Source organism: Corvus brachyrhynchos, unplaced genomic scaffold (assembly GCF_000691975.1).
Source record: "Corvus brachyrhynchos isolate BGI_N302 unplaced genomic scaffold, ASM69197v1 scaffold467, whole genome shotgun sequence".
NCBI classification, from domain to species: Eukaryota; Metazoa; Chordata; class Aves; order Passeriformes; family Corvidae; genus Corvus; species Corvus brachyrhynchos.
Window position 1 is genome coordinate 319,545 of NW_008239309.1, and position 21,963 is coordinate 341,507.

Genomic DNA, 21,963 nt, shown 5'->3' on the forward strand with positions numbered 1-21,963 from the left:
AGGGAAAGAAGGTGAGAAATTCAGACAACCTAAGCCATGTCCTTCACCCTTGTTGTGATGTTCTTTTGTATTTCATTGATATGGTTTTATAATTAATACGCAAGGAACAGAAGAGGGAGCTCTTGTTGAAGTAGCTGAGCCCTTGCTAGCAAAGGAGTCACAGACATCTTCACTCGCCTATTTTTCAACGGCAGATTTTACTGTACCAAAGTTATCCAATGTTTAACCAATGTTATCCCAGCCATGGTGCTGATGGCACAGCACATGATGGCATCATGGATTTGGCTTAGATCTCTCTCCATTCCTTTATGTGTAGAGCACCAGGCAGGAAAAGGATAAGATCTGCTTACAGTTTTACAGCTAGTCAGGAGTAAAACCTGGATGGGCTAGAGACTTTTCCATTCCCAATCCTAACTTTAGTTCATCAGGGCCAGTCTTGCAGCCTGCCAAAAGGAACCACCTCAGCCAAAAGGCACTTCAAAATCAGAACTGGCTTTTCCCTTAGGTATCTTGAGTGTAATGAAAGATGCCTCTTACCTGTTTCATGGCATAATACCTTTCCGCTTTAATGATCATATCTACAATGAGGGCATGATGGCTCCTTGATGCCGTGGCTAGTGCAGTTTTTCCATGCTGAAAGCAGAGACAGTGAATCAGAACATTATCTTGGGTAAGTATGTCATAGAAGAAACACAGGAACTGTTTACAGAGCCCCATCCCCTTTTATTTCTACAGAAAAATCTATTTACTACCATTTTTATGGCTTTTGGGTAGCTACAATCAAAGTTCTATGCTCTGCATATGCTGCATCCCCTCAGCGCAGAGGTGGTCAATTTTCCCCCACTCTGAACTCCCCACTAAAGAATTTTTGGTGAGGTACAGCTGCTTTCAGAAACCTGCACTCAGACTGCTGCGTACTTCATACCAGCTTGCACTCTCCAGTTACTGCATCCAAGTTCATGCAAGCCCAGGTATCACAGGCTGAAAGCTACCACAAATACAGTCCATTCCCATGCTAGGGTTAAACTGGCATCTCAGATGGATAGGCTGGAAAAGTTGGAAATCTCCAGCTTAAAAGGCAAACCTATGCCTTGTTTTAGATGGTAAGAGAAGGTGGCTCACAGAATGAAAGGAGAATTACTTTCTCATTACAGCTGACAGGAGCACAACTACAGGATGATGCTTCATGGGTATAGAGGAAGTCACAGTTACTAAAAGCCATTGCTTTAATTGCAGCTGCAGGGGTTTGCTCAGTCTACCTGAACCCATCTCTCCTATCACCATGTCGATGTACAGGTGTCACGGTGGCTCTAAAGGGTTTTCTCTGAAACTGTCTTTTTTCAGCAGATCTGCACTGAGTGCAACTGCCTTGGATTTAAGTATTCTGTGTGTTCTCCACATAACAAGTGCCAGGCATTCTAGAAAATTAGATCTAAAATAAGCCAATCCCGTAATTAGAAGTTTCATTAATTAAATTATAACGTATTTCAACTCTCCAGATAGTATAAAGTTCCCTAATATACATCTTTTGAGTTCTGGCTCCTGGCTTTGCTCAAAATCATTCTAATTAGCCTGTTTTTAGAAAAGCATCACATTGGAAGCCAAGGAATTTACATTGCATTAAATCTTTTAGGCATAGGCATATTTTATATGTGAAGAGTCCAGAGATCACAAGAGCTCCTTGGGCACACCTCTGGAGAGGTGCTCTGTATTTCCCAGAGGGGGAGAGAGAGGGAGTGGATAAAGGGGGTGTTTCTGTACCCCTGTGGTAGAGCAGACACTGCTGGCATCCTGCATGCACATGTAGCACAGCAGTCTTGCATATGGAGAGCTCTCTGTGCCCTATCACTCACAACCAAAGACAGTTTTATCTGCAGGTGGGATGAAAGAAGAGCTCCCAAGAGTGCATTCCCTGAGCTCTGACAGAAGCAGATGCGTGACATTCTCTGGAGACTGAGGACTCCTGCTGCCAGGGCATGGAGGCCAGGAAAACACTGTGCAATCAAAGCAGGCTCCTCTTCTTCCTGTCTACTGTTCAGCAAGGACAGTAATGTTTTTGGCATATCAGCACCAGTTCGGTTCAAAGGGCACTGTACTCGCATATGTCCCCATCAGTGGCATGGTCTCAGGGGTCATCCAGCAAATAAGCAAGGAAAAAGCTACTCCAAGAAATAAAGCCAATGCAGAAAGGTGGCTTGTACCAGAACTTTTACTGGTTCAGAGCCAAATTCTCATAACAAGTCCTGAACTCTACCAGTGTTGCTGTAATATGAGGGCACTCTCTCGCTCAAAGACTTGTAGGTGCCTAAAATCATAGGCAATAAGTGATTTTTTGGGTCTGCCCTTGGAATACAAATAGGTTGAAAAAATATTCCAGTGGCTGAGGTGCTCTTTAAAGTGGATGAGATTCATTCTGGCTTGACCCCTATGAGAACTGCAGCTCTTTGGCAAGTGTAGTCATGATTCTAAATGGAAAGGCTTAACTACAATGCAGCATCTTACCTCAGCCTCCCAAAACATACCAACCATGCACCCTACCCTCAGAGCCCCAGGCCTCATATAAGGCTAGGGCAAAACAAGACAATCCTAGTCCATAAAGCTTCACTTCTCATCAGGACAGTTTTGTGCAGGGAAGTTACTTATTAAAGATATGAAAGGGTGAGATTTTGCTCATAATAAACATCAAATCCATCAACTCAGTCATACAGAAAATCAAGAAAAGTGGTAAAAGTGTAAAAGGGGAAACTCAATCTTGCAGTAATTTAGCAGAATTTGTAAATACTGGGTTTGATACTCTGTCCTTTCAAAAGCACTTCCCCAGCAACTTTGCTTTGGTACTTCTTCCAGCCACTGCCATTTTTGCCTCTATCTTTCCAGGGAGAACATCATCTCAGGGTTTAAGTATCCACCTGAATGGATCTGGAATGTCAGATGACCCGGAGTGCTAAAGGACAAACTCTCCACCACTGCAGTTGGTGAAGCTTCATCTCCCCTGGCAATGAGTCTGGCTGCAGGTACACAGTTATAGCACCCACAGGCCATTTTCCTCTCTGCAAGCCTAGTCCTTTTTTTCCATGAAAAGTCTCTGGAAGCAGTGTTTATCCTTCGAACCATGGAGCTTGGAAGTTTTACAGCTCTTCACAAAACCATATCAGATCTCTGCAAGCTGCAAGTATAGCAATATTAAAAGGAGACTTCCTTTGTAGTTAGCTTTACTTAGCAAACACAAGTGGCAACATGTGCTTTATGCACCTCTGTAAGGAAGATTATAAACCAAAAAGTAACATCGTGTAATCTTGAGATGTGTGAGGAATGCAATTTACCTTATCCACAGTTTTGAGATTGCAGCCTGACTTCAGCAGCACTTCCACCAACTCCACATTGCCAAGATCAGCTGCCAGATGTAGCGGGGTTTCCTGCCTCTGGAATTAAAGACACCAAATATATGCATTAACTCAAACTCACTGCTAGAAGCAGCATGCTCAAAGGCTGAATCTAAAATAGATTCACAAGAGGTGACCTTGGTGAGAAAATACTGAACAGAGGGAAATCATGAGAGATCTGCCGGTTTTGTTTCAGGCAGACAAGACAGCATATGGGATCTCTGCAGGAAAGCCAGGCAGAAGTTCCAGCTGGCTCAGGAAAGAGTTGCTGTTATGGCCCTCTAATGTGCTGTAAACTAACAATCTCTCTCTCTCTCTCTCTCTTCCCTCTCAAGTCAAGGTGCTTTGGACAGAGGTCTTCATGCGACTGGCACCATCCCACACCCATCTTATCCTCTCAAGTAACCTTCTCTCTGCTGAAATTCATGCCAAGACCACTCAACATCCATAATTTTGAATATTACAATATGCCACATCCACAACAGAGCTTTTTAGTCAGCCCTACCACAAAATTATGATATATATATATATAGCTGAAGTCTACCTGCTCCATAATGGGTTCAGTGAACCTTAAACAACACACATACAAAAAAACCCAAACCAAAACCATTAAACAAGGCCAAACCATTAACAAGAAATACAGCTAAAGGGGCATTCAGCTTCAAGTAAAACTTTGGGTCTGAAAGGAGGGTTGTATAGTCTCTACATAGCTACATATTCCTAACTATGTATTTATTTATCTATCCTTCTTCAGAAAGTAGAGTAAGAAAATCCAGCAGCAAATAATGGAGTAATTATGGAAGTCCTGCACATAAGGGAATGTTCCATAGTATGTTTTTTATGACACATCATCCTTCTAAGTTGAGTGTTTTGTGCCTGTGCTTCTCTGACATTGCAAGTTTACATTCTGTAGGTCTGTTTAGAGACCTTTTGGCCTTTAGATCTTAGCTTAAAAGTTTGCATTCCAAGAAGCACCAAGCTCAGGTTCCACATTAGAAGTGTAATCAGTTAATTTTATAGTTTACACTATGATCACATGATCTCACACCTTACTTTTTTATTCCTATAAGTAAAATATTAGCCATACACCCTACTTTCTTTCCTGCAGAAATTTAGGGATACATCAGTACCTACTGTATGCAACTTAGGGCAAGCTAGAGACAAAAGCACAAAACATTTCCAAAAGACGTGTTGTAGAAATTTACAGAATTCTCTTTTATGTGACCAGAAAGTCTTACCGTCATACTTTACTCCAACCACAAATGACAGCCTCCGACTTCCACAAAAATGTGTATAAATTAATCTCTAGCAATAAAATGAACAATGGGAAGGGGTGAACCACAGATTTCTCAAAGACTCATCCTTGTCACTATCGTGGTGAGCATCCCTACATGTCATGAGGGAAACCGGGATGCATTTCCCTAACAAGGAGCCACAGTGCCCACAGTGGGACTCGGCAGACCTGCTGGGACAGTCTTTCCACAGCTGAGATGTAACACTGATGAGGAGGGGAAAGATAGATTTTCCTTGAAGTGCCACAGGTGGCAGGCCAGTACACAGTTGGACCATTGGAGTCTGTCATGGTCAGGGGCCAGTGTCTGGGAGCTCTGTACAATCTGCTGCCATATGGACCATGGGCACTGGATATCACTGAGATTTTTGGAGGCCTAGTTGTTGGCCAGGTCACTGTAGTCCACCTCTACCACCACTCCCTCAGATACTGGATACCTTCTGTGGTAGTTTACTTGCCTTGCTGGTTTGCAGTATCTTCTTTGAGGAGACACTTTGCATTCATGCTCAGTAAGAGCCATCTCCAGAGACTTATGAGTGGCTGCCTCTGTTCTGATCCCTTTGGCAATCCCTTAGTCCCTAGAGATGGACCCCAGCAGCTGAGCTTCCCTACCTTCCCAGCACTGGAGCAGTCAGGTAGCAGTGTGCTCACCTTGCTGATGGATGAACACTTGCTGCCTACCTAAGAGGTCATTCAGAGATGGACGCCAGGTAGTTTTGCCTCTGTTGTCATTCTTGTCTTTTCCCTTTCCTGTCCTCTTTTGAATCTTCCCCCTTTTGCCCCTCAGCAAGAGCTGCTGTTTCTCTTTCTAACCAAATCAACATTTACTTCCATCATTTCTCCTGGAGCTCGGGCACAGTTACTGTATTTGAGGGCTGGGTCTCTGGTTAAGCAACAGTGTGGCACCTCCAACTAAGTAACCTTTTCAGTGTCCATATGGGTGGCTTCAGAGCAGGAGACCTTCTCAGTGTCCCTTTGTGTGCTCCTTGATCAGGAAACCCTCATCCTCTTTTGAGGCACTGGATGGTAGCTCATTAGCAAGGGCCAGGCCCAATACAACATTAAAAACCCCTGTGTTTCATCAGGGCAGGCAAGGCTCCCCTCCTTCAGATGGTATATGAATTACTTGGGACTACATTCCGGCTAGGGCATGAAATCCCAAACTACTGGAGGCAGTAATGGCCCCAGGCATATGTCCAATTCTGTCCACACACAATACTACCTGAGAATTGACTGCCTCCAGGTGAATCCCAGTGTGGCATTCCCAATTAATTGTTAATTGTTATTCACAATAATCAAAACCATGCTCACAACACACACTAGTATGAACAGTGTGATTATATGAGGATATTCAAGGAACCAAGTAGTGTTACAAGAAGGTGGGAGAGACCTGTCCTGTGGGAGAAGAAGGGGTAGACACTATTCATTCCTCTCTCAACAAAGCGCCTCTCCAAGGAGGGAAAGGAAAAGGTGCAATTTTTGATTTTCTCCATGAGATGGTTACCTGAGTACACAGACAGTGGCACTGTAGGGCCTAAAACACAAGACCAGGCACAAGCCAGTGCTTTTATCATCACTCTACCAGGCAAAGCAGTACAAAGTGATAGACAACGCAGCAAAAGCAGAGATGGTCATTAACAATTATAGGAGGTTTTTTACAGCAAAACAGGATTAAGCATGGCAGCACCAAAGTAAATATGGCACATGTCAGTTGTGGATATGGTCTACAGTGAACTGATCTGATGCACAGCAAACTGGCCAACAACTAACCAGGCCTCCAAAGACCACTGACACCAACCAGGGCCAAAGAATCCTGGTTAAGGTGAGGAAGATAGGTGTAGCTGTCCGTGGATGGGCTCAAACCACCATCCTTTCAGCTAACAGCTGAACACTCTCACTGATGGCATCACAGAGACCCGTGACCTTGTCATTCAGTCTTGCTGTGTTGCTCACCTCTGCTCAGCTGTGTCCCCTCCCAGCTCCCTGAGCAACCCAGTCAATTCACCTGGGGGCACAGAGTGTGAAACAGAGAAGGCCTTGATGCTGCGCAAGCATTGCTCAGCAACAGCTTTAACACTGGTGTCTTACCAGCACTGTTTTGGTCACAGATTTAAACACAGATTTAAACCCACACGGTGGGTTGCTTTAAGGAAAATCTAACTTTTTTCCAGCCAAATTTTTTTCCCAGCCCAGTTCTGCACTGGGCTTGCCTCTGAAGCCAATACCAATGAGACGTTTCTGTCATTCATTACACTTGAATCATAACATTTGAACAATACATTACCCAAACATTTTCTGAGTATACAGCATTGTACTATCCTTATCTTGCTCAAACAGTATTAGCACAGCATGTACCAGTGACTAATACATATGTACACACACAAAAATATTAGAGAGGAATTGCCTCTTCCTTCCTCTTTTTTTGTACCCTGGTATCATAAGGAAAAAAAAATTTCAAACAAAACCCACATAATCTCTGCTTTATCAATCAAGCTGTGTAAATTCCCAGTTTTTCTTACTTGATTTAAGGAGTTTATGTCATGATTGGCATCCAAAAGGCTTTTTACTACCGGTAGATTATTACTGATAACTGCTAAATGGAGAGGGGAATTCTTCTGCTGTGGAGGGAAAATAATAAATTGTTATACTTGGGTATGTTATTAAAAGTTCATGCAAACCAGAAAGAGGTTCTTAGTGAAGCCCACCCCTTGCAAAGGTGACATGCTCCAGCAGAGGTTCAAGACTGCAGAAAACACACCTGGATGTGTGGAGTTGTACCAGAGGTGGTAGCCTGCTCCTGCAACACCCACAAGAAGAGGATAAACAAATACAGCTGAGAAGACTGGAAATGCTGACTGCATTGGGTGTGCATCAGTGTGCCACCACTTAGGAATGCCACAAGGCACTCCTCTTTAGTGTTCCTACCTGAGATATGCTGCTATCCTGACAACAGAGAGATTAGGGTGATGTTCCTACCCCCCCAGAAAAGTGGCTTTGCCCTTTGTTGAATAGCCTGGAGACAGACTCATTATGTATTTGGTAAACAGATGTCAAAACTTACCTTCCAGGAACAAACCCTTGTCACATGTTGCTGCTGGAAATGCTCCTCATACTAAACTGACTTGCTGTCATATTTATAAAATATGACAAATTACAGCTAGTAAGAAATTCAGAGGTTTTATCTGAGTGGTTATTTATTAAAATAACCAGGGCACAGATGCAACACCAGTCAAAATCCACACTAGATTGGTAAGATCACTTTGTATGTTGAACCTGTGACTGATCAGTTTCTTGTAAAATACAGCTAAAGAATAATTCCCTACCAATACCATTCATGGGTGCCAGGCACCAGTTCAGTGTCTTTATAAAACACAGCCATTTCTTCAGGGCTACAGAAAAATAAAGCAAGCTCTTATATAACATTGTGCTGGAAATATTTTCAAAATGTAAGTTACAATTTTATGAGTTGCTTCTGCTATTGAGGACAAGCAGTGCAACAACTGCCCAACCTTTAAAATATTTCAAGCACATCACAAATTGTTATTCCTTGATAGCTTTCTGCAAGAGGCCAGTGATCATGGCATAAGTCATGAAGTCCAGATTCTATTTTCATCCTGTACTGTAGAAGAGGAAAATAATTTCCTATTCATAGAAAATCTCAAATATCTGTACTATCTAAACTGAGAGGATTTGGATAATGTAAATACCTCTTTCTTTTTAAATCACAAGGAATGTTGGCATGCAGATTTTGAAGGCAATGAGGGTGCATTTACCTGCAGAGGGTGAAAGCACTGAAGTGTTTATTTACATTCTGGTTATCCTTTGCCCATAGCATTACTACTAGCATTGCATTACTACTGCTAAATTCAAGCAGGGTGCTTTGCTCCCCTTCTCCAAGTGCCTGGCCCTTGGCTTAACCTGGCCACGTCTACTCTGCACTGCACCAGCCTGCTCAGGCACTCAGCAACAGGACCTTGTCTCTATTGGTCTGTGTGTGTTGCCAAACTACATCTAGAAACCAAATAATAATGTGTATAGGAAAAAATTCAAGGAACTACTCAATCTCATTCAGCTGTCTGAATTCCCAAGGAAACACAGGACAGGCTGAGCAGCAGCAGAAGAGTTATTCTGATAAACACTGACCTCGGGTTTAGGAATCAGGTCAATATTCTTATCAATAAGGAAAGTAACCAAGGATAGATGTCCATTCTGAATTGCAACCTGCAAAGCACTGGTATTGTTCTGAAAGAAATTTGATACATAGAAAAACTTACATTTTTATTGCTGCAAAAAAGAACAGTACTAAAGAGAGGTATAAATATAGGGTAATCTTGCATTAAAATTTGTGTTCGTATCCCCTCCACCAATAAAACCCTTTGATAAAATCATACAAAATGAAGTGGGTCAGCAATTAGTATGATGTTTTTGTAAACAGTGAAGGAAATTCCCATTTTTACTATATCACAACACACATACTAAAGAACACCAGTATCCCATAGCACCATTCAACTTCTCTTAAGAAAGAGACAGATCAGCATCATCATCATCTATACTGTGCCGTGGACAACGATGCCAGCATGTCTCCTAGTCTGTTAGACCTTTACCAAGCAAGTGCAGTTATATTAAGCAATCAATCCATAGAATAGTTAATAAATAAATAGAAAAATAAATATAAATTAATAGGAAATAAATTTTTAAAAATTAATAGAAAACATCTTTGAAAATAATTCTGCTTAAAAAAACAAGTTCTCATTCTGCTGTAATCATAAACTTCATGCAGCAGGCTAGCCAAGGCCATTCAGCAGATATGACTTGGACCGAAGTTCAGGAACCAGATGTAGATAAAAAGTTTGTCATCAGATCAGTCACATACACTGCCAAAAAGGAGGATTTTCAGTTATCCTAGTTGATTACATTTTCTAGTCATATGTGGTACTAGTGGGCATAGAGGAAATAAAAAGCTCCACTACAGTACCCCATCAAATAAATCTAATGCTATTTTTCTTCCATATCGGTTTTATTCTGTTAGTACTCTCCACATTCCCCATTCTATTTTTTTTCCCAGTTTCATAAAAAAAAAGCAGAGCAAATATCCTTAGTTAATAAGGTCCTTTCCACAGTCTAGTATATCCCACTAGGAGAGATACTGTGTACATACCTGAGTTAAAACATTGATGTCACTCCCTGCCTCCAGTAAGAGTTCAGCACATTTTTCATGACCTCCTTCAACAGCCAAGTAAAATGGAGTTTCTTCATTCTAGACCAAAAGAGACAAAATGTCTGTTCCAATTTATGACATGAGACAATGAGACTGAGACACAAAACACATCTGGTAGGCTCCATTGGGCTCATCCAGCTCAATAGGAGAGGAGAGATGGACCCAAGATAACACAACCTGAATGGTCCTAAGTTACCTCTTGAATGACATGGCAACTCACCAACAGTTAAGTGACAGATGATGTTTATCTGGACAGATGTACAGTAAGGTTTACAATACAGAAAACTATTTCATAAGCATTAATCATGCTCTTTTCAAAGAAGACTGCTAGCAAGAGGCACAGACAGAAAGGTGGTGGGCAGCAATTGTTGCCATTCAACAGTTGAATTTTTGCCATTCAACACCAGGCAACACCACTAGCACGTTAGTACATACAGTGCATTTCAGTTTCTGTCAGTACACTGCCATGGATTTCTGACAAATTCGGAACCCCAAGTGCCAGTTATAAGAAGAACTTTTAGCAGAAATAATCCTGTTTCATATTTATTTCAAATCTTTTCACACTGAAAGAGTCTCCATGTCTCCACAGCAAGTCTCTAAAATAGGTTACATCAGCTACACAATGATCTAATCCCTGTTTCTCAACACCTAACATACACAAAGGTTTAATGAAAGTTACTCTGGTGTTTCAACAATCACAAAAGAATCAGTAAATCCTAATTTTTCTTTGCTTAAAATCCTGACATTATTCTGGTATACTGAATATATTTTAGTACTTTGCTCATGCTATGGAAAGAGAGATCTGTTCATATCCAGATCAGAACATCTCCAGCTGGACAGGAAGGTCACCCCACTAGCCATGCCAAGACAGGAGCACAAGCAGTACAAGATTTGTGTGCAGATTCTTAGACAAGACATTCTTAGACAAGCCTTGGAAAGATGAGGGCTCCATATTTCAAAGAGGCTCCTGTGCCTCACAACTGAAAACAGCAGAGAAGTTGGATAAGAGAGAACTTCTCAACTCATCAATCTGTTGCTGATAAAGGAAGAAGAGGGCCTTGGACATTTTGCCTACTGGCCCAGCAGAGCAAATCATCAGCCACATGGCAGGTTCCCACAGTGGGCATTCAACAAAGGAAACTACCTTGCCAGTTTGTTCCAGCTGCCCCACAAAAGAAACAGAAGAGACACGAACCCTTGCAAAGCAAGAACACCGAGATGAGCAGTTAGTGTACATTTCCTTCCTCCACTCCTTGTTTAAGCCTTAAAATGAAGCTCATGAGTGCATTAACTCAGGGATAGAACATTCTCAGCTAATATGCAACCAACAAATATGCTGGCTGAGCTCACCAACACCAACCCGGGAAAGCAAATTGGGTAGGTAGTGTCTGCAGCCAGCTTTGTGCATGCAACTGAGTTCAGATGAACAAGATACAAATCTGAGACCCCTTTGCTGAGGTGCATGTGATGGTATGTGCCTGGCATGCAAGTCAAACTGGCTCAATGAATAGGCTGAAAAGTACCAGAAATGTTAAAAGTGGGATGTTAAAAGGAATGGGATCACGTGGCTAAAAATGCTGGATGACAGAAAACAAGGGAGGTTAAGGCCTTTCCTCTGTTTTCTTCCACCAGTAGTTATGCAAGGGCTTGCCAAATGCAGCGGAGGATATGTGTAAGGAATAGATGACAGAGGAAGAGACATTGAAGGAGTTAATGGAGGTTAATTATTTATTATAATGGAGGTTAATAATTGGACAAGGAACAAGGAAACAGGATGCAAATTTACTAGGAAACCAGCAAGACTAATGAAGTGTCCTCAGTGCCACTTCTCTTCCTTTCAAATTTGATTTTTTAGAAAACTTTTCAAATCTCTAACTTTATTTCTTTCAACAGTTTCAGCCTACTTACCTGATTGAGGTCATTTATTTCCTCCCACTGTTCAAGCAGAATTTCTACAACTTCACTGTGACCATTTTTGGCTGCTAAATGCAGTGCTGTATTTCCCTCCTTGAAATTAAGATGTCAAATAATATATTTTAAAACCCAGAATAAAGTAAAGACATTAACTAAAACCAACAAAAAGCTCCACACAGCATGTTCCAAGATTCGATCTAATCTGAAAAGGGCCTTTTCCCATGTATGCAGACGTGACATTGCTGATCTAGTTGGTTGTCTGAAAACTTCATTGTATACCCGCAAAAATTCTAACTCCTGACAAGCGAATCAAGCTGAAACTTCAGGTATTGGTTCCCACAAGGATGGGAACTACACTGAGCCCCAGAGACCACTGATTTAAAGATTAAAAAAGCCTAGGTCAGCGTATAGAAATTTGTCATGGCTTTGATATCAACATTGCAATCTTTGATATCAACATTGCAATCTTTGATATCAACTTTGCAATCTTTGATCTCTGTCACCATCAGTGCAATTTCTCTCCAGCAAATTAAGAAACACCGAACAGAAACAAAAGCAAAACCAAAACACCACACCACCAAGCAAATAAAAACAAAGAACAACTTCAGGAAGAGCAGCGGTTTTGAACTCAAAGAAAATGCTAGCATACGAAATAATATAAAAATGGCTAAAAAAATTAGGAGAAGAATTCTAACCCTCAGAAAAATGAGAGTCCAGAACAGTTTTTCATTCACAGCATTGAGTGGGAAGAAGCAGGAATCCTTTTTAAGACCAATGGTTACAGTGTGATTTGGTTTAGTGACCTAAGAGATGAGTTTCTGTCCTGGCTAATTTGCAGGACCACAGCATTTACTTCCTGGTGCTGTTTACACTTTTAACCTGCTACATGTCTGGGACAATACTATCTTTCAACCTCTGCTGATAAACTGCTTAGCACAGCAGAGCTCTGGGTGCACTGAAGTTTTTAAACTGTTACCAGAATACTAAAAAAACCAACATCACTTCCCAAGCATGCACTTATGTCGTTCTGTAAAAGCAGTGTCTGACAATTTCACAATTTTTAATGTATTTGTCCTTCAAATGCCTCTGATGCAGAGAAATAGTAACTTGCTCATTCCAGAAATAGTCAAGTAAGAAAAAATAAGTTTATGAGCAGACTTTGAAAATTACTAAGATACCTTAAAATATAGTGTCAAAGAAAACTCAATCAGATTGAAGTGTTAAGGTGCCTCTGAAAAAGAATTTAGAGGTGTTTGTTTGCAACCTGAAGTATTTAAACACCTTTGAAAATTTGGTCAGGCAGTGACACACAGACACAGGCAAACAGAGTGCAACACTGGGAAATACAATCTCCCAGAACAGAGGCTGACACCCTTACCACCAGGCTTTCCCACGTCTCTCAACATACAGGCATATGCTAGTCTTGCTTTGCATGAATTATGAATGTATATGGAAAAGTCTCCTGGCAATCATCCCACTGTCTTCCCTTCATCACTAAAAAATCATCATCCTTTTATGTTTGTTGGTCACATATATCACTACCAGCACTGTAGCATCCATGCAACATATTCAGATATTTTGATTGTATAATAACTACAGTGAAATAAAATAATCTTTTGTAAGCACATTTGTAGTTGTACTTCCGTGAAAAATAAACATTTACCTTATCTTTTTCAGATGTAAATAGCTTCAAAGCAATCAAATTGTTTATCATGTCAACATGGCCTTTTTCACAGGCCAGAAGAAATGGCTTTCTACCCTTCTAGAAAACAATTATGGAAAGGAACATGGTGTTACAGAAAGTAGAAATACTTTACTTCTAGTTATTGGCATGCATATGTGTATGTGTATCCTACATTAAAATTTACATATTATATGGCTAAGGAGATTAACACAATAGTCAATAAATAGAAGAAGAGAAGTAATTAATAAATATACTTAGTGAAAATAAACAGATTATACATCTTGCATATCTTGAATAAAATAAATAAGAACTGTTTAGAAATGGTAAAAAAGTGGAAAATACACTCAAAATCTTTTAATCCTATTTTTTCTCAGTCTGAAAATATTTATCAAAATAACTGTGTCATTAATGCTCAGAAACAGGAAAATTGCAAAATTAGAAAATTGCAAAGAAATGGCAAGATTTATTTCCATGGGTTAACTTGTTTGATCCAAATTCTGCAAACACAGACCAAAACTGACATATCTCAGAAGTTCCATCCAGGAGGCCTGAATTTAGCACTGTACATTGTATAGGGGTTTTGGTGGTATTGAAACTAACAAAAACTCTTCAAACCATTTACAAACTCAACTGCAGAAAGTTATATTGACACAAAACCATACCACTGTTCAGACACGAAGGCATATAACCAGCTAGTTAAAATGGCTTAATATCATGCCTTATAGTAACCTACAGAAATGCCTAGGAAAAAAAATGTATGCACCTAACAGAGAGTTTTGACACAACCTCAGCAAAGAGAAGGTGCTTCCTCACCTTTTCTTTCCCAAGGCCTGAAACTTCAAAGGTATGCTTTGTTAAATTAACTTTGTTTTGTCAGACTGGTCATGTGTAAAAAGAATTCAGAATTTTGCACTCTTGGGTCAATGAAATTCAAGAAACTCAGAAAAAAAATACGGGAGATTTGTTCTTTTGGTGCCAGGTCTCACAAGAACAAGTTTTCCTCATGTAAAGATAAAATATCTGACTTAGCTACGTAACGTTTCAAAGCAAGATCCCAACATTGTTGGAATTAAAAATAAAAACACAGAAAACCTGATGAGGACAAGGCACGGTTGGAGAGTCAGTGCTCCTCTGTAGGATGGCTGCAAATAGTTCTATGTTCTACCTTGATGAAACATGGCCATGTTGGCCATAACTCGCAGGTTTTGGTAAGGGCAGGGGTCTGTGAAGATGAGCTGTGTGGGAAATGTCAGAGGCTGCCCTGTGCTGCACACAGCCATTTCCAGCTGGCTCCACAGTGGACCAAACTGAGTCACACTGTCCCACAACGTGCCAACACTCAACCCATCATAGAACCATGCCTCTGTGAAAATGTGTTTAAGAATGGCTGGACACTAATGTGGCACGGAGGATGCACAAGGGGAGATACAGCAGGAGACACAAGAAGATGCAAGGGAGGAGACAGAGCGGGAGATACACCCACAAGGTGACTCCAGCCCATGGAAGAAGCTTTCTGGAGCAGAGGAAAATGGTAAGAAACAAAGAGCAGGAGAAAAGGAATCCACTGTGGACTGAATCCAACCTCTTCTGCCTCCCATTGCCTCACCATGACTGAGCACCACTTGCAGCAAAAGCAAGGACAGCAGAGGAGAGGGTGTCTGCAGTCCAACTGAAACGGGCAAAGAGGGAAAAGAGGTGTTGCTCCTAAATGCTTTTCTGGCTGTTTCTTTTACCTGTTTCTCAGTATCCAAGTCAGTAATTAAAAGTATATTTAATTGTCAATAAATTAAAATTCATTGAAATTCCCCAAGTCAAGATTGTTTCCCCCAAAACAAAAGCCTCGTGACATCAAAGAAATAAACAGAAACACACTGTACCCCATCAGGTTTGTTCAAGTCATTCAGATGAAGATCTTGGAGGAAATAATCAACTATTTTAATGCTGTTGCTCTGAGCTGCAAAGTGCAGAACATTCATTCCTTCCTGAAAAATGGTAAACCAGTCAGTAAGTGATTTTTTTCCAACATAAACATGTTTAGGATTGGTAAAAATTTGTCATCAACAAACCTCATTCTTAGCTTTTTGATCAGCACCTGCTTTAACTAATTTTCGCATTATATCCAGATTTCCAGTCCAAGCTGCGAGATGAACCACTGTCAGGCCATGCTTCAAATAAAATGACAAAGGCAGAAATTACCACCAAAATACCTCAAGTGAAATTTCTTTAAATCTTTTTGATTGATTCAGTGTATTAGTAGGTTCCAATGTGGAGGCTTTTAGAAGAGCAGTATTAACACTTGACAATGTGGGTGGGATTAATCTCACTTAAATTAAGCTAAATGGAATAGAGCAAGACCTAGCTAAATGTTTGACCTCTTCTTGACAGAAGGTCTGGCATCCCTAGAGAAGGACTGATCCCATTTTAAGATGGGGGGATTAAGTCCTACCAGGAAATTATTTTCTCTCTCCAGAAACCATCAAGATAGATAGTCTTGGGTGTGGCGGATGACGTTTCAGGTGATAATATGTAATGACTACATTTCCATGAGTCACCATAACTTTCCATTTAGGCCCCTTTTAAGGTTCTCTTCTCTCAAATTCTGTAAAACCTTTTTCTCTTATAGGAGAAAAAAACCCCTTTTTTTAATATCTTAAAAAATATATGACTAGCTCTACTCTATGCTGGTGCAGCCTCACCTTGAGTGCTGCGGGCAGTTTTGAGTGCCACAATAAAAGGATATAAAGCTATTGGAGAGTGCCCAAAGGAGAGTCACAAGGATGGTGAAGGGCCTTGAGGGGAAGGATGAGGAGCAGCTGAGGTCACTTGGTCTGTTCAGCCTGGAGAAAAGGAGACTGAGGGGAGACCTCATTGTAGTTACAACTTCCTCTTGAGGGGAAGAGGAGGGGCAGCCACTGCTCTGGCAGGACCAGAGGGAATGGCATGGACCTGTGTAAGGGGAGGTTTAGGTTGGATATTAGAATACCTCCTCATATACCATGTGCTGTACTTCTAATCATTCTAGAGGCTCTGCATGGGACCCACTCCAGCTTATCGATGTCTTTCCTGATTTTGCAGAAATTGCAGTGGAAAACAATGGAGGGAACATGTACTCAGTATGCAGGCAATAAGATAAATCTGGGCTTGGGCAAAATTTGTGGCTGTGGCCCAGAAGTCTGACCTGTAAAACCTTCCAAGCTATGAACAGCTGGACACCAGTCACAAGCAATGCCCATTAGGCATCCATCCTGGGAATGATATTTAACATCTCCATTAATGACCTGAATTATGGGCAAAATGTACCTGCAGCTAATTTATAGATGATATGAAATTGTGAGGAATAGCTGATAGACTGTATTGGTGTGCTACCATCCAGGGAAACCTTGACAGGCTGGAGAAATGGCCTGGCAAGGACATAACAAAATTCAACAGGGGGAAATGCAAAGTCCTGTACCTGAGGAGGAGCAAACCCAGGCAGCAGTACTAACTGGGGCCAGCTGCCTAGAAAGCAGTTTGACAGAGGAAGACCTGGGGCTCCTGGTGCATACTAGGTTGAACTGAGTCAGCAGTGTGCTCCTGGAGCAGATATGGCAAATAATATCCTTGGCTGTATTAGACAAAGCACTGCCACCTGGCCAACGGAGGTGCTTTATGCTCACTCAGGTATTCAAGTTAGACAAAACTTTGGGCAATGTGTTTTTCATCTAAAAATGCTTTTTTCATATAAATGTTTCCAGTTCTAAGAAAAACAGGAGGTTTTTAGTGCAAGCTCTTGATTTCGAACAATTGGGAGCACAAGAAAAATACCTACATTTACTGTTCCCCAAAGGTGTTCCTATACATGTGAATCACAACAAGCCAGCTTACCTGATCTGCCATGTCAAGTCTAGCTTTGTGATGAAGAAGAAAATCCACCACGGACACATGGCCTCCCGCAACAGCAAAATGGAATGCTGTGCGCTTCAGCTGGAATAAGCAAAGCTTTGTTTGTCAGGTCTGTAATACACTTCTTTTCCCTGTGCAGGTGATCAGAATTTTGGAATTCTATGATTATTACCAAATGTACCTTTTAATACATACTATTTCATATTTCTCCTTCAACACTCACACTTGGTCTTTATCTACATATTTTGTTTTGTTTCCTTGGATAGAATTTAGGTATTGATCTTAGAGAATTCTTGTAAAAACAGGATGATTTTGTTAGTATACATAGTATTGTTGCTTCATCAAAATGTCAAAGTGGAATTAAGTAGTAAAACACTGCATAGAGGAGATGCATGCACTAAAAGGAGCACCCTTGTTTATTATTTTATTGCATGGTATGATTTGAATAGCTGAGGGCTATATGTACATAATTAGATTGGCTTTTGGTATCCTCCTTCCTTTTGATTAAACCTCTGCAATGCAAGACGAGATTTCTCCCTCACTCAGTGTTAGTCACGTTCCCAGACTGAGTCATCATCTACGTAAATGAAAGCTACCACCTTGCAAACAGTGAGTAATTTTACAGAGGCGAATGGGCTCAGTGCTTCTCAGGAAGAATTCCATAAAGTAATTAGTGGTATATATTTTAAAGGGATTTGTTAAATTGAATCAAACTGTATTGGAGAGAGTTTTGCTTTCAATTAAAGTGGACATAACTAGGTTTAACATAAGTCACTGACGGTTTCCATACAAAGATGTCTAAGAGATTTAACCAACTAATTTTAAAAGTCAGTTTGGATCTGTTTTCTTAGCTTCTCTGCAGATCACCTGACTTTTAAATGTATAAATTTAAATTTACAGCTATAGGTATCAAAAGGATAAAAAGGTGGGATTTATGATGTGTATTGACGTCAGAAAAAAGCCTCTTATACAGAAAGAGTACTGTCAAAAAGCTCACCTTCTGACAGCTTTCTTATTTGGCTTGAGAGTACAGGGGCAGGAATGATCAACATTAGCAAAAAGAATGGCTTTGCCAGCATAAGCTACATCCCTATTAGGACAATCAATCAAAGCACAACACCTCTGAAGTTATGCTAGAAACTCTTTCATACTATAGGTCTAGTTTAAGGATGACAGAGTAAAGTTTCAAACTACTGGACTGAAAATGTGTTTAGTTTAACTTCCTGAATTCTGGAAAGCAAGAAGGAAGAAAGAACTATTTTTAAGTGACTTTTCAGAGCATAATGTAATTGATACTCTCAGTATTCAAGAGGAGTGTACTCAGAAGAAATGTTTGTCTCCTTGTCTGTTTCACAAACAAATCAAGGAATGCATCATACTATCTTCTAAATTCCCCAGTGGATGAAAATGCATGTGGGCATGGGAAGCAAATTTTTTCAGAACCCAGAATTAAGTAACATTGGATACTCACGGGTGGATGATTTATATGTAGCCACTGAGAACACACTGTTATGCAAAACTCCCAGATTAATATCATGACTGCTCCGTTGCTGTTGAACTACCTCTCATGTGGAACACAGTGCTGTATTTAGCTACTGTGAAGTATACATCCTCAGATTTTAGGCATAGTGTTGAAGTCAGCATAAGAAATACATTTTCGTTTATCCAGGGTAATATGAACTCTGAGCTCAGGCTGGAGCCAGAGGACATTGTAGAATGCTCCCATGGTTCCATGCAAACCAAAGAGTAATACTTCTCTCTAGAAATTTGTAATGCTAGCAGCATTAATCCATTCTTGAAGTGACTGTGGGGTGAGGTCATCCCACTCAGAAAGATTGAGAACTTGAGAAATTAGTCACCAAAGAGTTCTGAGGAAATACTAGAGCAGGGGCACAATTGAGAAGTCCTTAGTTCCCAGTGTGATACCCTGACTACTGGCTAAATGCAGAAACCTGAGAGTTATGTTGCACAAGTCCTAATGTCCATAATGTCCGCATGAAATGATTCTTTGTCAGGTCCTAGAGGGCACTTCTGCAGCATCGCCACCTTGCAGCTGAGGGGGCCTGCTGGCATGCTGGCATTCCACCACACAACCCCAAGGAGTCACCCTTCATATCAGTGATGTGTCAGGCATTTCATACTCACAGTATCTACAGCATTTATATTAACATTCTTTTTAAACAGCTTTTCCATGGTATCCAGATTGTTCATTTTAGCAGCATACTGAAATTCTCTCTCATCTGGCAACACTGTGGAAAAACATGATAAAAAAATGTATTATTAAAAAAATAGCCATAACCAACATAAAGGATAATGATAGTGGTTTTACTTTCTGTTATTTGTAGTGATTTAATGTTATGATAATTACTTGTTTCTCATCATCAAAGTGTTTCATGACTACATTTTTCTCCTTTAGAGAGATATCTGGCTGATATTTCTAGTTTCAGCTTTTAAGTGCAACTAAAGGGAGACTTTTCACAACATGGATTACCAGAGTTCGCACTCACAGGAACAGTTTATGAAGCTCTTACTATCTGAGTCCCAAATTATTGCATAGGCATAGCAGTGAATGGTACAAACTGCAGCATTTATTTCCTATTCTTTGAGAAATTGCTCTGTTTTAAACAGAACACACCACTGAAACACAAAATATGTAAAGCAGGAAAAACAAATCAAACCAACAAAGCCCAACCAAATAGGGAGTTTTACATAGGAAAGACAGAAAGACAGAAAGACAGACAGAAAGAAAGAAAGAAGGAAAGAAGGAAAGAAGGAAAGAAGGAAAGAAGGAAAGAAGGAAAGAAGGAAGTGTCTACTTGAACACAAAATTTGGCCACAATGTGACATTTGCTTTTAAACTGAGACCTTCCTTTAATGTCTCAATCCAAAAATTAACATCTGTTTGGTCAGTTAAAGCAGCTGCAAAGCATATTCAGTAACTTTGAAAAGTAAAATTCCAAAGTCTGATAAGTGGTTTAGCTGGAGGTCAGAATATTTTTCATGTTTCTACCACAACATGTAATTATTCACTTGGAAGAAAATAGCAGAGCAGTTAAATCAGTTGCAAACATGTTAGTAGACACTTTTAATCCCACTGCATCTCACACTTAAAATATAATTAGTTAGATATCTTCTGTCTAGAACATTTTGGGCTGAAGGCCACTTGTCCAATGATATCACCAGGGAGACAGTATTCTGTTGGACCAGGAACTACAGCAATTATCTATTCCTTAGAGCCCTCTCAGGAAAGTTCATCCTACCATATTACACCTAATAAGAACACAGCTTGAGGCCATATGACTGCAGAGCATACTAAGGAAGATCAGGATAGCATTCACTTAATTGTATGTTACCTGTGGCTTAATTGTATGTTACCTGCATTTTGTATGTTACCTGTGGCTATAATCTCAGGGAGAATAATCACATCTTTACTGTACAAAATGAATCAGAAATTAAACCGGATACTTGCAAAGGTGTTGCCAGTTTTCCTATGAAATTATCAAAGTGCCTCAAACAAAACAAGCATCCTTCCAAACTTCTCTGGAAAACACAGAATATGTGTTGTTTGTATTACAACATGGGGGCACAAGGAAATTTTTTTAAAAAATGAAAAAAAGCATTTGCAAATAAAAATGCATCTCTGGCATCTGTGACAAGGAGCATTGCTGACAGTAAAATCGTCATGATGAACAGTGTTCTTTGAAGAATAAGTGTCTCACTTCTAGTTTTCATAGTCATTACCCTAAGGAAGTATCCAACCGAGCTTTCTACTAACTTGATTTCAAAGTCAGGTAAACCAGTGGCCAAAGGATACCTCAAGGCAAATTTATGGCAAACATGGAAAAAAACGTACAGTACTAATTAGCTGCAATTAATTACAACTAGACCACATTCGTTCCTGCTGCCTGCTGTATCTTACATGAGAATGCAAAGATAAATGCATCTCAAGACAATCAGGAACAATCCCAAGACTTTACTCAATACTGCCTTCAATAAACAAGATAAAATGATTTTTCTTTACTGTATATACATCAGCAAGGATAGTTTCATAGTTCTGACAAAGAATTAATAAGTGATCTTTTCTCTCCTGTCCAGAAGCCATAAATTGTCCACGGGCTGTTAAATAGACCTTTTGTTCTGTGCATTATGTTTCTTAATAATCTCTCTCTCTTCATACTTCTTAGTAATTCAGGAGTTAAGGACCATGACAATAAAGACCATGACCCTGATTTGTTGCCCAAACTTTTGATGCCTCTGCAAAATTTTTTTTTCATGGATGAAATTACAGGAGTACAGAGCAGTCAGACTACAGATTTATGGAAGCCTACCAAGCAGGGATCTCCAGAATTTGGCACTCCTCCTATCACTAGCAATTACTCTATTTTCAAGTAACAGCAGCAATCACCTTTCTATGTGTGACTGTCAGGATTTTTAGGGGGTATTTTCTTTGGTGCCATACAAGATGTCTGGCTTATATCATAACTACATGTTGCTATTATAACAATTAAATGGTTATATCCAGTTTTTCTTTCGAACTAACTGAAATTAGTACTTTGTTTCCTTTCCTGATACAGTTGGTTTCCTTTGTAGA

General features: G+C 40.2%; 1 protein-coding gene across 10 annotated transcripts in view; it reads right to left on the reverse strand.

Annotated features, from left to right (window-relative positions):
- The window catches only part of ANKDD1B (ankyrin repeat and death domain containing 1B), a 30,555-nt gene that overhangs the window by 4,128 nt on the left and 4,464 nt on the right, over positions 1–21,963 (reverse strand). For 3 of the 10 annotated variants that reach the window (XM_017740708.1, XM_017740711.1, XM_008638607.2), the window contains 11 exons: positions 19,518–19,621; positions 17,355–17,453; positions 15,557–15,655; positions 15,368–15,472; positions 13,470–13,568; positions 11,801–11,899; positions 9,833–9,931; positions 8,818–8,916; positions 7,194–7,292; positions 3,324–3,422; positions 538–633 (listed from right to left, as the gene is read on the reverse strand). In XM_017740708.1, coding sequence (XP_017596197.1) covers positions 538–633; positions 3,324–3,422; positions 7,194–7,292; positions 8,818–8,916; positions 9,833–9,931; positions 11,801–11,899; positions 13,470–13,568; positions 15,368–15,472; positions 15,557–15,655; positions 17,355–17,453; positions 19,518–19,583 — 1,059 coding nt within the window. In that variant the 5' untranslated portion in view covers positions 19,584–19,621. Of the gene's footprint in view, positions 1–537; positions 634–3,323; positions 3,423–7,193; positions 7,293–8,817; positions 8,917–9,832; positions 9,932–11,800; positions 11,900–13,469; positions 13,569–15,367; positions 15,473–15,556; positions 15,656–17,354; positions 17,504–19,517; positions 19,622–21,963 lie in introns of all 10 variants that reach the window. The other 7 variants (XM_017740712.1, XM_017740705.1, XM_017740704.1 and 4 more) reach the window with 7 other exon arrangements.